Source organism: Schistocerca piceifrons, chromosome 2 (genome assembly GCF_021461385.2).
Source record: "Schistocerca piceifrons isolate TAMUIC-IGC-003096 chromosome 2, iqSchPice1.1, whole genome shotgun sequence".
In the NCBI taxonomy this organism is placed as follows: domain Eukaryota; kingdom Metazoa; phylum Arthropoda; class Insecta; order Orthoptera; family Acrididae; genus Schistocerca; species Schistocerca piceifrons.
Window position 1 is genome coordinate 553,585,885 of NC_060139.1, and position 16,148 is coordinate 553,602,032.

The 16,148-nt window shown below is 42.5% G+C and overlaps 1 protein-coding gene and 1 pseudogene across 1 annotated transcript in view; one reads left to right on the plus strand and one right to left on the minus strand.

The window, feature by feature from the left end:
- Positions 1 to 3,316: 3,316 nt before the first annotated feature.
- LOC124778687 lies at positions 3,317 to 3,434 on the plus strand (annotated as a pseudogene).
- A 10,624-nt stretch (positions 3,435 to 14,058) lies between these two features.
- Positions 14,059 to 16,148, minus strand: part of LOC124775580 (G-protein coupled receptor GRL101-like) — a 373,429-nt gene continuing 371,339 nt past the window's right edge. Inside the window, exon 28 of the mRNA XM_047250411.1 lies at positions 14,059 to 14,302. Coding sequence (XP_047106367.1) covers positions 14,059 to 14,302 — 244 coding nt within the window. The remainder of the gene's footprint in view (positions 14,303 to 16,148) is intronic.

Genomic DNA, 16,148 nt, shown 5'->3' on the forward strand with positions numbered 1-16,148 from the left:
GTCGAGCGATGTCGTTATCCTGAAGGAAGTCATTCATAATATGTTAACGATGGGGGCGCGAATTGTCGTCCATGAAGACGAATGCCTCGCCAGTATGCTGCCGATATGGTTGCACTATCGATCGGAGGATGGCATTCACGTATCGTACAGCCTTTACGGCACCTTTCATGACCACCAGTGGCGTACGTCACCCCCACATAAGGCCACCCCAAAGCAGCAGAGAACCTCGACCTTGCTGCACTCGATGGGCAGTTTGTCTAAGGCGTTCAGCGTGACCGGGTTGCCTCCAAACACGTCTCCAACGACCATCTGGCTGAAGGCATATGCGACACTCATCGGGAAAAGAACGTGATGCCAATCCTCAGTGGTCCATTCGGTATGTTGTTGGGTCCATTAGTACCGCGATGTGTGGTGTCGTGGTTGCAAAGATGGACCTCGCCTTGGACATCGGGATTGAAGTTGCGCTTCAGTCCGGAACCGCGCGACCGCTACGGTCGCAGGTTTGAATCCTGCCTCGGGCATGGATGTGTGTGATTTTCTTAGGTTAGTTAGGTTTAAGTAGTTCTAAGTTCTGGGGGACTGATGATCTCAGATGTTAAGTGACATAGTGCTCAGAGCCATTTGAACCATTTTGGAACCCAGCTTGCAAAAGCGGCAAGTGCATAGACCCGAAGAGCCTGGCTATAAGTTCAGGCTAGGGACGTATCACTGCCGACCGTGTGCTGTAGGAAACAGTAATAGCCATGTAGTCAGCAGTTGCTAACGCTGTTTCTGTGTGGGTAGACAACAGGGAAAATGCTGGCAGTACGTCATTCTGACTACCACGTGCCATCACGTGTCCTTACTTAAATGTGCGCAGAATAATGAAATTATCTTCAGTACATGTTGAACTCAATCAGTAGTATCCAAAGAACATGGCAAAAATAGAAGTCAAAGTCATCAGAGAGATTCGCCAGAAACCGAGGTACTGAACGAGATGAATGAGTTTAAGCGGTGAAAGTATATTAGAAATCGTAGCGCTACCCTTAATTCAAAATTCGAAACAGGCAACCATTATAAATAGAAGAGTTTCACAACAACCAGAGGTGCTCACAAAGACTAGGAAAAGCTGTTTTCCCTCCAGATCTGTCCATTAGAGCCAGACTCTTTGTGTTCCTTTGGCATTAATGCCGGTTACATTGGACAACGAGATGCTGTAACATCGAATAGTCGCTGAAAAACGTATCTTCGCTTATGGTTCCCAGAAAACTCCATTTACTCGTGTCATTAGTTACTGCGCTGTGTTACAATAGGGCACGACTATTGTGAACTACAGCTGACAGACATGGTACACGGAGATATCCGTTCGCTACGTCATGAGATGAAGCGTCTTCTTCGCCTTATTACAATGGTTATCGTTACAGGGGCTTTGCAGGATGATGTAAAGATATTCTGCCACCATGCAAAAGATGCTAGACTCCTAGGATGAGCTCTGCAAAGAGGTGAAATGTCGTCAGCAAATATCCGCACACTGTTTTAAATTACACTGTAAAATAATGCTGCTGATTTCCCGTGCGACTGGTTTGTGATTTACCGTGACAGGAAACCTGGAAATTAATAAGCGACGACCATTAATAAGCGTAGTGGAGCACAGCCATTGGGAAACAACAACCAGGCGGGGTCCATGTATCAAAAACAAGGGAGAGTTTATTGTTCACTGACTGCCTGTGCTGACGAGCTATCCCTGGTCAGCCGAATAGTTTCTTATCGCTGTTCATAAAGAGGCCCAGACAAAAGCAACGGTAGTCGTATCTCAGCGCAGTGTGACAGCGACGTTGCTATTTGCGACATACACTGAGGAGACAAAAGTCATGGGTTAGCGATTTGCACATATACAGATGGCGGTAGTATCGCGCACACGACATGTTACAGGGCACTGCATTGGTGGAGTTGTCATTTCTACTCACGTGATTCATATGAATAGGTTTTCAGTGCAATTGTGTCCGCACGATGCGAATTAGCAGGCTTTGAACGTGGAAGGATAGTTGGAGATAGACGCATTAAGTATTCCGGGATCCACAGTGTCAAGAGTTTGCCGAGAATGCCAGATTTCAGACATCACTCACCACGGACAACTCATTAGACGACGGTATTCTCTTCACTACCGGGAAGAGACAAGTAGCATAGCGTGAAATAACAGCAGAAATCATGGTGGGACGTACGACGAACATATCCGTTAGTACAAGTGCGGTGAAATGTGGCGACCACGTGGGATTAGCCGAGCGGTCTGAGTCGCTGCAGTCCTGGACTGTGCGGCTGTTCCCGGTGGAGGTTCGAGTCCTCCCTCGGGCATGGGTGTGTGTGCTTGTCCTTAGGATAATTTAGGTTAAGTAGTGTGTAAGCTTAGAGACTGATGATCTTAGCAGTTAAGTCCCATAAGATTTCACACACATTTTTGAAATGTGGCGTTAATGACATATGGCAGCAGACGACCAGCACGAGTGCCTTTGCTAACTGCATGACATAACCTGGATCATAGACAAGTGGAAAACCATGCCCAGTCAGATGGGTCCCGACTTCAGTTGGTAAGAGCTGATGGTAGGGTTTAAGTGCGGCGCAGACACACAGCGCCATGGACCCAAGTTATCAACAAGGCACTGTGCAAACTGGCGGTAACTTCATGATGATATGGCCTGTGTTTACGTGGATCACCGACTCGAACTTGTTATGTTCAGCTTCTTGGAGACCATTAGCAGGCAATCATGAACTTCATGCTTACAAGCAACGATGGAATTTTACAGACGAAAGTGCGCCATAATGTCGGGCCACTATAGTTCACGCTTGGTTTGATGAAGAATCTCGACAATTCAAGCGAATGACCTGGCCGCCCTAATTACTCGACATGAATCTCTTCGAAAATTTATGAGATATAATCTAGAGATCAGTTAGTGCATAACATCCTGCACCGGCAACACTTTCGCAATTATGGACGCCTATAGAGGCAGCATGTCTTAAAATTTCTTCATGGGACTTCCAACGACTTTTTGAGCCCATGTCAAGTCAAGTATTACACTACGCCGGGAGAAATGACGCCTAAGATGATACTAGAAGGTATTCCATGTCACCTCAATGTATAATCTTGGTTCTCACATATATTTGACAATGTTTTCCCTGAAGATGTCACGATTTCCAAGGTTGAGGTAAAATTGTGATTTCATGGTTTGTTACTATTCGTGTTCTTGTAGTTAACGTGTGCACTGATATTTTTTTTTAGGATTTTCGTTTTTGGGCATCATATCTGCACTATTGTAAATAATGAAAAACCTTGTTATCTACAGCCAACGGCCTTGCAGCAGTGGTAACACCGGTTCCCGTCAGATCACCGAAGTTAAACGCTGTCGGGCTGGGCTAGCATTTGGATGGGTGACCATCCGGTCTGCCGAGCGCTGTTGGCAAGCGGGGTGCACTCGGCCCTTGTGAGGCAAACTGAGGAGCTACTTGATTGAGAAGTAGCGGCTCCGGTCTCGTAAACTGAGATACGGCCGGGAGAGCGGTGTGCTGACCACATGACGCTCCATATCCGCATCCCGTGACGCCTGTGGGCTGAGGATGACAAGGCGGTCGGTCGGTACCATTGGGCCTTCATGGCCTGTTCGGGAGGAGTTTGTAATCGACAAGTAGATTTGAATTATTGCAGTGCGGGACTGCAGTGCTTTCTCTCAGCATTTCCACCTTTTTTGTGTTGCTGCCTGAACTACTGGGAACAATAACGAAGCAAGCATCAGTAAGCAAACTGATCTGCGTATGTCAATTTCAGTTGTCGATTCTGAGGTTTGGTGTTTATCAATTTTCTGCAGTAGTACAGAGAGCAATGCTATATGTGGAAATTCGCAAGGAATGCGCAGCATGCACCTACTGCAACAACTGTAGTACATAAGGCAACTCCAAAAATGGAAATCGTATAACAAAGAATAGTACACAAGTCCGGAGGGAAATAACTAAAATAGAAATGCTACAGCAGACAACTGCACAGAGCTACTGCAAAAACGGTAAAAATAGTGAACTTTGGAAGCAACTACTGGAATCCATCTGTATAGGTCATTCTGTTTACCAATTCCAAGATTTGCTATTTTTCGATTTTTTGGTAGTAGAACTGCATCGTTCATTCTTTCAGAAATTTCGCATGTGGTATGGTTACAATTGTCGATTCCATTCCGTTGTTAGGTCAGTTTATGTAGGTGCCGTTTGCTAAATCGTTAAGGATTTGACTGTATTGTATTGCTCACCGTACTGCTGTAAGAACCCGATAAATAACGAACCTTGGCATCAACAAATGGTTACAGATTCCAAATTTGTTATTTATCGCAACAGTATGGAAAGCAACACCAAAAATAGAAACGCATAGATTCGAATAACTGAAGACAGTTACTTAAAAAACGCTGAAAAAAATTAAGCGCGGAATCGGTAACTGGAATTAATCCAGAAAGCTGAATTCTAGTTATTACCTTCAAGATTTGTTATTTTTTTTTTTTAATTTTAATTATCTGTGTGGTGTCTATTCTGTTAGGATTCCTGCGAAGTTTCACCTAACTTCCTGTTTGTCCCTTTTAAGTTTCCCATATGTTACTTTTCATTTGCTTCAAATGGTTCAAATGGCTCTGAGCACTATGGGGCTTAACTTCTGAGGCCATCAGTCCCCTAGAACTTACTACTTAAGCCTAACTAATCTAAGGACATCACAGACACCCATTCCGTAAGCAGGATTCGAACCTGTGACCGTAGCGGTCGCGCGGTTCCATATTGAAGAGCCTAGAACCGCTCGGCCACTTCGGCCGGCTTTACTCTTCATTTCATTATGTGGTTGTTGTGTTATATTTTAGTCGTCCCCGCCCAAATCCCCCACTTTCCGTTTTCTTCAAATATCCCTACTACGTAGAGTTGTTGGTCAAAAGCGACATTTGGAATCGGATACTAGAATTTATCCAAGGATCGAGTATGGCCTCCCTTGACAAAACATGAGATGGCCTATAACATACAACATGACAGCTTTATTCAACACCTACAGGGCTAAAATTTTCAACCATCGATTTGCCGGATGCTCATCATTGATTAGATCGATTTCTACGTCGCAGCCGCAAGCTTAATCGCCGCAGAAATACATCTACTATCCTCTCAAAGACAAAACAGTAACTGCGCAAGGTGTTGTGAACGATCCTATGTGATGGATGTGACAGACGGCAATCAAGATTCCTCTCGACATATTCCACTATTGCCGATGAAAGTTACAACCATCGAGGATTCAAGCCACGAGAACCTGATACTTGTCCTGGCTGCGACCAGTGTCGCTCAAGAATGCTTCAAGCTGCCGTGGGACGACCCACAATGGAACGGGTCAGTGGAAGGATGTCCTAATCATCGTGTTAGCTAGGATTAATGTGAAGACCGTATCCGTTTATTTTTGAATGCCTCATATGCTGGTACAATATGTCATTGGCATGAGTAGTAAGAACTTTCTAGCATATAAACTGTTCTATCTTACCGTTTTTGCCGGCCGCGGTGGTCTCGCGGTTCTAGGCGCTCAGTCTGGAACCGCGCGACTGCTACGGTCGCAGGTTCGAATCCTGCCTCGGGCATGGATGTGTGTGATGTCCTTAGGTTAGTTAGGTTTAAGTAGTTCTAAGTTCTAGGGGACTGATGACCACAGATGTTAAGTCCCATAGTGCTCAGAGCCATTTGAACCATTTTTTTACCGTTTTTATTTACTGCCTTTGAATTGAATCAACATCTAGCAAGAAATTACTCAAAATGACGCAGTTGTGGGTTAGCTTTTCTTTCTGCCAATACTTTCAGTAGTAAGACTTGATGATGAACACCGCTTCGGTCAAAAAAATTGGTTCAAGCTCCACAACGTTAGGGTTCTAAAACACTGACTTATGCAGATAATTTTTTCAATAAGCAGTATTTTGGAAGTTAAAAGTGATGAAGCATGACATAACTTGGTGATGGAAACAATGTTCTTAAACAGTACTTCTCTAGGAATGAGAATAGAGGTAGGCAGTATAGTTCTTGATCACCGTATAGCGTTCCAAAGCGCCGAGTCACTTTTCACTATTTTACATACGAAAGACATGAGATACTTACTGATCTGTTGTTCTGACGAATCTTTAAAATAGGCAGCTCGTTTGATGGCACCGCAGAGGTTGTGTGCCGGCGCAGAATTGACTGTGACTGTTTAAGGTCACACGACGCCGCGTAGCAGTATTTCCACACACCAGGCACAAGATATGGTCCTGCCAAACGCAACTGTGTGGGTCGTGTCGTAACATCGTGTCAGCCTACAGTGAGATGATGGTGAAGATGGTCCGACGAGCTGTTACTCAGGAACATGTCACACTCAACAACACAAATGCACGCCGTGCGTTGCATGGCAACGTGACGCCGTCGTATCCGAGACAGCTTACCGTCGGTGTTTGTTGACTGAGGCGTGTCGCCTAGCAATGTGACGCCAACATAGCCGCTACAAGTTTGTACCTCTACAGACTACGTCTTAAAATTGGCCGTGATAATGTAGTATATGGCGCCACATGCCAGTCTATTATTTCCATCTGGTCAAGCGTCCTATCCGATTCCGCCATTCTGCTTGGATCCATGACGTCTGTGTGACGTCATGCGTTTACGTTACGAAGGATGTAAGTGCTCTATTATTAAATATTATCAGCGTTTGTTTTGTTATTAGTGTGACCTTCGATATTTGTGCACCATGGGAACATGTTCTGGAAATACAGAAGCGTCCGATCTTACCCGTCGGCTTTGACCCATGACGTCACAAATACCGCGGAAACGACTATAAACAATTCCAATATGGCGGATATAAAAACATCGCATACGTATTGTAAACACTGAAATACACAAGTTTCACAAAAAGCCTAATGACTGTAACGGGACAAGCGTGGGAAATTAGGGGTTTTTGGGTGCGGAGAAACTAAATATACAGAAATGTAGCCACCGACCGCCATTCAAAACCACGCAAAACAACGAAATAAATCAACATCACAAAACTGACGAAATACCAAAAAACACATTCCTATCCATAATCGGACACTTCCCTTAACCTATATAGCTCAACAGAACCTACCGATCACATCCCCCAATAGAAAACTAAGAAACGAAAGCTTGCCTTACACCTACATACATCGGCACTTATGCAGTTTAGCAGGTACGGAAAAAATTTTTCATTTTTTTTTAAAATTTGATCATCATGTGTCGTTATGCGGTGAGGGGAGTCTGCAGTGCCCCCCCCCCATCCCCCCACAGGCTTCATTAGTGTCAAATCAATATTTTCGAATCATAGGCGGCCGCTGCCGCGGCCGCATTCCAAAAAAAACCTCCCAACCTAACCTCAAGTGGGCTACGCTACAGATCAATATGTTCATCAAATTGCTTCATATTACGTATACATGTTCATTAGTGTCAAATCAATATTTTCGAATCATAGGCGGCCGCTGCCGCGGCCGCATTCCAAAAAGAAACTCCCAACCTAACCTCGTATTCAGGGCTACGCTACAGATCAATGTGTAGGTCCCTTACGTCACGGGTCAAAGCCGACGCGTGAGATCGGATACAGCAATGAGCATTAAATTAACCATTAACTCACTAATAGAAATTCCGCTTCAAATCCAACACCTGAGCAACAGAAAACTGACCCCACCACACGAAACAAACGAAACAAACGAAAACCATGAACACACCACCAGAGAGCACGACAAACAAAAACAAGACATCTACAAACACGCCACAATCGCAAATCAAACTCCGCGCCGTAATGACGTCACACACCACATCACGCTTACGTCACGGGTCAAAGCCGACGGGTAAGATCGGACGCTTCTGTTGACCCCATGTTCTTTATCCCAAATGTATCGGGGCGTACGACGGAGTGATTTGGGTGGAATCTGAGAGCACAGCTTAAATTGTCGGCAAAAAAATCTAACAGCGATTATATTTTTATTTTTCATTGTCCCAAGTATTTGTTTCTTTCTTTCTATGAGGTTAGGCAGGAATTTAGTGGAGTAAGTAAAGTTGTCGAGAGTGAAACGATTAGTGAATATAATTATCATGTTGTTTCTTACAATTATTCGGTTGTTTTTGTAATGTGCAGATTTGTTGAGGATGAGGTTGGTCAGGAGCCTGAGTGCACATCTCAATAGATCGCGTGTGTGACGAATAGTAACGTTGGTTTTAATTTTTGGTTTTAGAGATGTCTGGTTGTTTCTTCAAATGTGAGGTCGTTGAGGCACTGTGTATACATGAAATCGGTCTTTCTTATATGGGTCGAGTAGCTACCGGTGGCACACACTCTTGTCGGATGCTTCTTTTAGTGTTGTAGTTTGTAGTAATGGTTTATCTGAACGGTATTTGTTGGTTGTTTATTCGCTTTCGATTTTGACCTGTTAAATTTCGTTTGTAGTGCGATTCTAATATTTAAATGTATATTTTTCTTTTGGTTTATTGTGGAGGAATTTTTGTGTGTTATTTGTCGATTAAGTTGTTGTTTTGTAGGGATGTGTCTGATATCGCTATCTTTGTTTGAGCTACACAGGTAAAGCGTATGCTTGCAATCCCATGTGTGTTGTTTTGCATTTTTTGTTTGGCTTATTTTAAAGGAAATGGTGTGTGCTATTTCTCGATTATGTGGTTGTTTTTTCGAGGGGTGTCTTGTGTCTCAGACTTCTTTTGAGCTATACAGGTCCAACGTACACTGAGATGCCAGTTGAGATTTTTATAGTTTATTACCGTTTATTCTGGAAGCATTTTTGTGTGTTATTTTTCGATTTTGTCGTTGTTTTGTGCGGGAGTGTCTTGTTTAGCTGTTTTCATTTGAGCTATACAGGTCGAGTGAATTATTCGATTCCAATTTTGTGTATTATATTTATTTTCGTTCCGTTTATGCAATTATGAGTGGTTTCTCGGTTCTTTGGTTGCTTTGGAATTATTTCAAATTTATTAAAAAATTTTAGTTTGTTTCTGCCCAGAACTCCCTCACTCCAGTGGTTGTCCCGTTTATTCAATTTTATTAGCTTATTAAAATACTTCTCATATTTTTGTGTTTGTTTTTCACTGTATTGGTCTATCTTGTAGTCACCATCTTGAAGAATGTAAACGGCATTTTACTAAGCTTTGTCTGTGTTTGTCTTAATCACTTGTGTAAACTATAGTCTTTACTCGAAGTATGACGTCATGGGCCAAAACTAATGGTTTGAATCGGACCTTGCTCTATTCACTTTTTACCTTACACAGATACTATATTTAAACCTGAATTTTAACTTCTATGTTTACAAATACTTACGTACAGGTATGTATGATCTTCATAAGTATTTTCTTAATAGTGGTACATGTTTAAGAAAGTTATGGAGAGCATTAAAGCCCCATTACTCACCTATGTGAAACATAGCATGTAGATGAGCTGATGTGAACCATACAAAACGTGACTTTGTCTAACACTGGAAAATAGGCTCCTACTTGAGCCGATACACATCAGTCGGTGCAGTCCTACAGTTTTACAGAATGCGACTACGTGGCAGTCGGCGATTATCTTTCCTGCCGGATCTCCTTCCAAAACCCGTAATGGACAATTTATTTTTACTGTTGTCTCATGTAAGTGATGCATAAGTATTCGTTTGGGTTGAACTATTAGAACCTTACGTTTCATAGTGCAGTAAAATGATGACTGTTTAGAAGCACAAACCGGTCGTAGCCGCGCATATGTTGTGTGAGAGTTTCACTGTAACAAACGAAACATTAATATACGTACCTTGCTGTTGCTGGTAGACAACTATGTCTAACGCGATCATGACCATAAACATAGCAGAACGTGAAGCGGAAATGGTGTTCTGTCAGGCTGATAAGCAATTACTTTGTTTTGTGTTGTACTTCCTATGATGTTGTCAACAGGTATCAACGAAGAAACGCACACAAATAATACCATCGTAAAGTGTAGTACTCTATCAATTTACCTTTTAGGGTTTCGTACATTAAACAGTAACTTTTATTTCGTTTTAAACAGTTGGTATAGCTTTTCACTTCTTAAATATTCAATTCACTGTACATGCGTATATCAAAGTTGATAAAGAGACGGTCACTGACAAACGAATGGCATTGACTAATTATACTGAAATTGTTAAACATATTGTAAAACAAAGTGGTAAGTGGATGGTGCTTCGTGTGTTAAACTGTAGGAAGGAAATCACTTCAACATGAAATGAGCTCGCTATGGCCTTCGGAGGAGAACAGTGAAAGTTGAGAGGGATCCGTCAGAAACATCTCATATAATCTACTGCTGTATTCACTCCCTGCCTGTAGGCGAAGACAATAAGCTTTTAGGAAAGAAATGATTGGTTTTACTCTCAGCTTTTGCATTGATATTTGTGTACTTGAGTTCTTGCTACATCCTTTCCCTATAATTTAATACAGTATGCGTAACAGATGTGAGTGAATGTGAGTTTCATAAGGTTGACCGGAACTGTAGTCTGCCAGAGCATTTTTGTCAGCTATTAGTAGCATAGACGGAAAGCCATAGAGATTTAACTGATGAGCGGGTGGTGGAAGTGGGGGGCGGGAGGGGAGAGGAAGGTGCCTGGCCAGGTACTCACAGTTCACACTTAGATTGGCAGGTATGCCGTGGTACCCTTGGTGGCTAACTCCTCTTCTATTGAAAGGCGAGGGCAGTTATGGTACATCTGGTGTGGGACAGTCTGAAGTTGAGACCTGTAATACCAAATACCATATTACGTATAGCGCCGCCACCATGGTAACTTCGTAAAACTATAGGGATGAAATAGGAATACTCGAAGATGTCTCGTAATCCGCATTTTTCAACCGACGCTGCCCGCAAAAAGAAAGAAAAAAAAAGAAGTCACATTACTTGATGAACGCCCCGTGTATTATTAGGGCTGCCAAAGGATATCTGATCTAGTAAATTCAATAAGAACTTCAAGAAAAGTAGAGAAATTGCAATAACAATTTTTATATGTCGACCCATCCTGGTTCAGACAATTCAGACAGAACCAGTTAAGAGACAGAGCTGGAATATTGGATGTTTTATAGTGAAGTATAAATAAATTGAGAAATAAAGCACGGGGTTAATGACATTTTATTTTGTTTGCATCCGTAACCGTCACGGATTTATAGCAGTCATCAGCGACTATCTAGTTTTATAAGGCGGCGACAGGGTGGAAGTTTTTTCGTTTATCTTGGTTGTTGAGTAATGACTACGTGCCTTGTTTTGCTGCTTTATAAGATGGTTCTAAATACGAAACTTTTAAATATGCAAATAGAATAAAAAGTTACCAAGATTGTGAGGTCTAAAATTATCTAAATTACTCGAAAATGTGAAGAAAAGTGTACTTCCGTCAGTGTGCACTGCATGGTTAACGAATGTCACACAGATAGTTTCTCTGTGTTCCTGGTAATCAGTGTAAACATTAAAGCACCATTAACTATAATCGCAATCAAAGTCAACATTTTCTTTGAATATCGGAACGGTGATTAGTATTAGCTACAGAAATTTCAGACTTTTAAATTGGATGAAACTCGACGACAGGCAGCAATTGCACATTTCAATAACAAATGTTACTCATAGAATTTTGCTCATAATCCGCTTCATTGTCAAAGAGTATCTATATCTATTACTGTGTTTTCTGAGTTGTTGTTAGATGTGACCTATTTCAACGCGAATTTTTATATTCAATGTTTACAAATTTGTGCCTGAGGCGTATCAGGCTGGAAGAGTCCGTAACATTAATCGCAGACGCTCATATTAATGTTATGGTTTATAGTTATGAGTTTTCTTTGCGTATTCTGTGTATCAATATCAATTTTATGATAGTATCTGATTTCTCCTCTGAATGATTTTGTCAATCAGTCTGTCTTATACAACTAAAAATCACTGAAAAACCACAGGGAAAGTGCAGTGAGTACCATGATAAGAAAGAGGCTAATGAGTAAGCTCTGTTTGTACTTAAATGAAAATGGCTAGTAGAGCCTGTTCAAATCAGTATAACTGTCGCACTGAGATCTGCCGATAACAAGTTACCATATCTTTTACCGGGAGGCTGTTGTGGTGCAGTCTATTAAGTCATGCTATTTCGAAAAGGTGAAATAAAAATGTGATACCTGCAGCATACTACAAAACTCAATCTTAGTATAAACCACATTTTATTTAAGAAACATTCAATGTTTCAGTATCACAAAAGTCAGAGATTCCACGAAAATATCACGTACATCGATTTTTCGTAAATGTAAATCACAGGTACTTTACTTCATTAAGATTAACTAAATCAAAAGGAATGTGTATTAAGAGAGAATGGTTCATATCTCATAACAATAAAATTGGTATGTGCAAGACGGAATTCGGAAGATCTTAATATCTAACGATTGAGCACCCAGACTCCCATTCAGATAGATTTCGCGCGTCTGCTCCGGTTATACCACGCACTCTGATTGTTGTCATGTATGAGTGTTCGCTTTACCACACATGTTAAAAATGTTCTTGTCTAACAGAGGTTTACGCGTCTTTGAAAGTCAGTTAGCGTCAGATTATATTTACTCCAAAAGACAGCATATTGTGGTATATGTATTAAATAAATTCACTTAAATGGATTAGACATTAGCCAGCCCGCATGACACTGCATGACGCAACATTAACGCATATGTTATGTCAGTTTGAACTTTTAAAGTAACTGATAGTGCGGGTGATAGTATCATGCCGATACACTGATTAGTGATAATGAGCACATCTTGTGCGCTCGGGAGATATTTACTCCATTTCATTTCCACAATTTGTCTCTTTCTTCTGTAAAATTCATGCTTCGTCACCATGAACAATTCGTTTTCTAATCTTCATCACATCTCAAGAAAATAAATTTCTTCAAGAATGTGTCAATCTAGGTACTGTCTACATTTCAGTTTTAGCAAATATTGTAGCTGTGTTGTACTTTATGCAGTCGGTGGTATGTGTAAACAGTTTTTCGATGGTGGCACCGAAGTTATTCCATCACAACTGACGACGACGTATAAGAGTGCCGGTAAGACCTTCTGCTTCGGTATACAACGTGTTGCAATTTGCGTCCTTTATTGATACCGCCAGTTAATGGTCGAGAATGTTTTTAAATTAGATTTGGAGTCACTTGTCACTTAGGCAGCTGTTGCAGTAGCCCCCATTTCCCCTCGACTGATATGGTCATAGAATGCAAGCAACGTCTCTGAAGCTGAATTTTGTCGAGAGTAGAAAAAAGTTTCATTTTCTTCTCTGTCGCTGGTTACGTGAGTGATGTTTATGTCTGATTGCAGGAGTCAGAACCAGCTTACGTTGTGGGTCCAACTGTGCTCTACCGTCGACTACTTTCCGCTGAGCCCTCTCATATGTTGGTGAATCTAGAACGTTTTCCGTTCCTTCAGTAATACCACCAACCATCCAGAACTGCAGTAAATGTACTTGTCACCCTAGTTTAGATGAACTGCAAGCAATCGACTGCAGTGGTGCTCGACTTCATGATTCTAATTCCTGACAGTTATAACCCCCGTAGTCTTTTTAGGTTAGCACACACGCCTCAGCACATTTTTCATTGAGAACTCAGTCTCTGCACATCCAGAAGAAACACTTGCTAAGAATTCAAATAACCACTCCATCACTATTTGTCCGTTCGCATTCCTGAGTCTTCTACCGATATCAACGTTAGGTTTTTGCTATTTATTGTCTCTAATACTTGTATTTTGGTCTTTTGTAAATCTGAGCGCCGAACTGAAACCTGTTTCATTCATTTATCAATACATATTCGCTATCTCCACTTGCTCTGTAACCCTACACTACACGTAGGCTTTATTTGAACTTTTATAGAAACCGAACAAAACGCCGTAGTCTTCGAAATTATGACCTTCAGCTCCTCGGACGTAAAGAAAGGAATCGACACGAGTCTGCAGCCCTTATTGCTGCGTGAGCCTATCGCTGCCCGGGAACTTCCCCCGAACAACGCCTCCAGCATCTCGTTAGACAGTGGGCGGATGATGCTCTAGAGGCGTGCCTCAGTCGTACAGCTCGCGGAGGCGGCGGCGGCGGGAGTCAGCCGCGGGGGCGGGCCCAGCCACCTGCCGCAGGGGGATGACCTCGCCGCGAGCAGAGACAGCTGTGTCGACCGACGCCAGCGCCTGCTGCAGGTGTAGCTGCTGACGGTGGCGCCCCCGCCATCGTCCGGAACGCCAGTCGCCGCTAGCGCGCTCCTGGGATGACCGAGAGCACCAGCGGTGATCGTGTGCCGCCTGCGGCTGGCTACAAACCACACTGTGCATCTTATCAATGGCTTCTCGGAAAACAACCTGCATATAAACGACTGGCCAATGTAATTGCTACACCACGAAGATGACGTGCTACAGACGCGAGATTTATCCGACAGGAAAAAGATGGTGTGATATGAAAATGATTAGCTTTTCAGAGCATTCACACAAGGTTGGCGCCGGTGGCGGCACCTACAACGTGCTGACATGAGGATAGTTTCCAACCGATTTCTCAAACACAAACAGCAGTTGACCGGCGTTGCCTGGTGAAACGTTGTTGCGATGCCCCGTGTAAGGAGAAAACATGCGTACCGTCACGTTGCCGACTTTGATAAAGATTGTAGCATATCGCGATTGCGGTTTATCGTATAGCGACATTTCTGCTCGCGTTGGTCGAGATCCAATGACTGTTAGCAGAATATGGAGTCGGTGGGTTCACAATTCCGAAGACGGCAAGAGCTGACAAGTGCGAGAACTATCGCACAATCAGCTTAACAGCTCATGCATCGAAGCTGCCTACAAGAATAATATACAGAAGAATGGACAAGAAAATTGAGAATGCGCTTGGTGACGATCAGTTTGGCTTTAGGAAAAGTAAAGGCACGAGAGAGGCAATTCTGACGTTACGGCTAATAATGGAAGCAAGGCTAAAGAAAAATCAAGACACTTTCATAGGATTTGTCGACCTGGAAAAAGCGTTCGACAATATAAAATGGTGCAAGCTGTTCGAGATTCTGAAAAAAGTAGGGGTAAGCTATAGGGAGAGACGGTCATATACAATATGTACAACAACCAAGAGGGAATAATAAGAGTGGACGATCAAGAACGAAGTGCTCGTATTAAGAAGGGTGTAAGACAAGGCTGTAGCCTTTCGCCCCTACTCTTCAATCTGTACATCGAGGAAGCAATGATGGAAATGAAAGAAAGGTTCAGGAGTGGAATTAAAATACAAGGTGAAAGGATCTCAATGATACGATTCGCTGATGACATTGCTATCCCGAGTGAAAGTGAAGAAGAATTAAATGATCTGCTGAACGGAATGAACAGTCTAATGAGTACACAGTATGGTTTGAGAGTAAATCGGAGAAAGACGAAGGTAATGACAAGTAGTAGAAATGAGAACAGCGAGAAACTTAACATCAGGATTGATGGTCACGAAGTCAATGAAGTTAAGGAATTCTGCTACCTAGGCAGTAAAATAACCAATGACGGACGGAGCAAGGAGGACATCAAAAGCAGACTCGCTATGGCAAAAAAGGTATTTATGGCCAAGAGAAGTCTACTAATATCAAATACCGGCCTTAATTTGAGGAAGAAATTTCTTAGTATGTACGTCTGGAGTAAAGCATTGTATGGTAGTGAAACATGGACTGCGGGAAAACCGGAACAGAAGAGAATCGAAGCGCTTGAGATGTGGTGCTATAGACGAATGTTGAAAATTAGGTGGACTGATAAGTTAAGGAATGAGGAGGTTCTACGCAGAATCGGAGAGGAAAGGAATATGTGGAAAATACTGATAAGGAGAAGGGACAGGATGATAGGACATCTGCTAAGACATGAGGGAATGACTTCCATGGTACTAGAGGGAGCTGTAGAGGGCAAAAACTGTAGAGGAAGACAGAGATTGGAATACGTCAAGCAAATAATTGATGACGTAGGTTGCAAGTGCTACTCTGAGATGAAGAGGTTACCACAGGAAAGAAATTCGTGGCGGGCCGCATCAAACCAGTCAGTAGACTGGTGACCAAAAAAAAAAAAAAGGGTTTAGGAGGGTAATACGGAACGCCGTGCTGGATCCCAACGGCCCCGTATCACTAGCAGTCGAGATGACAGGCATCTTA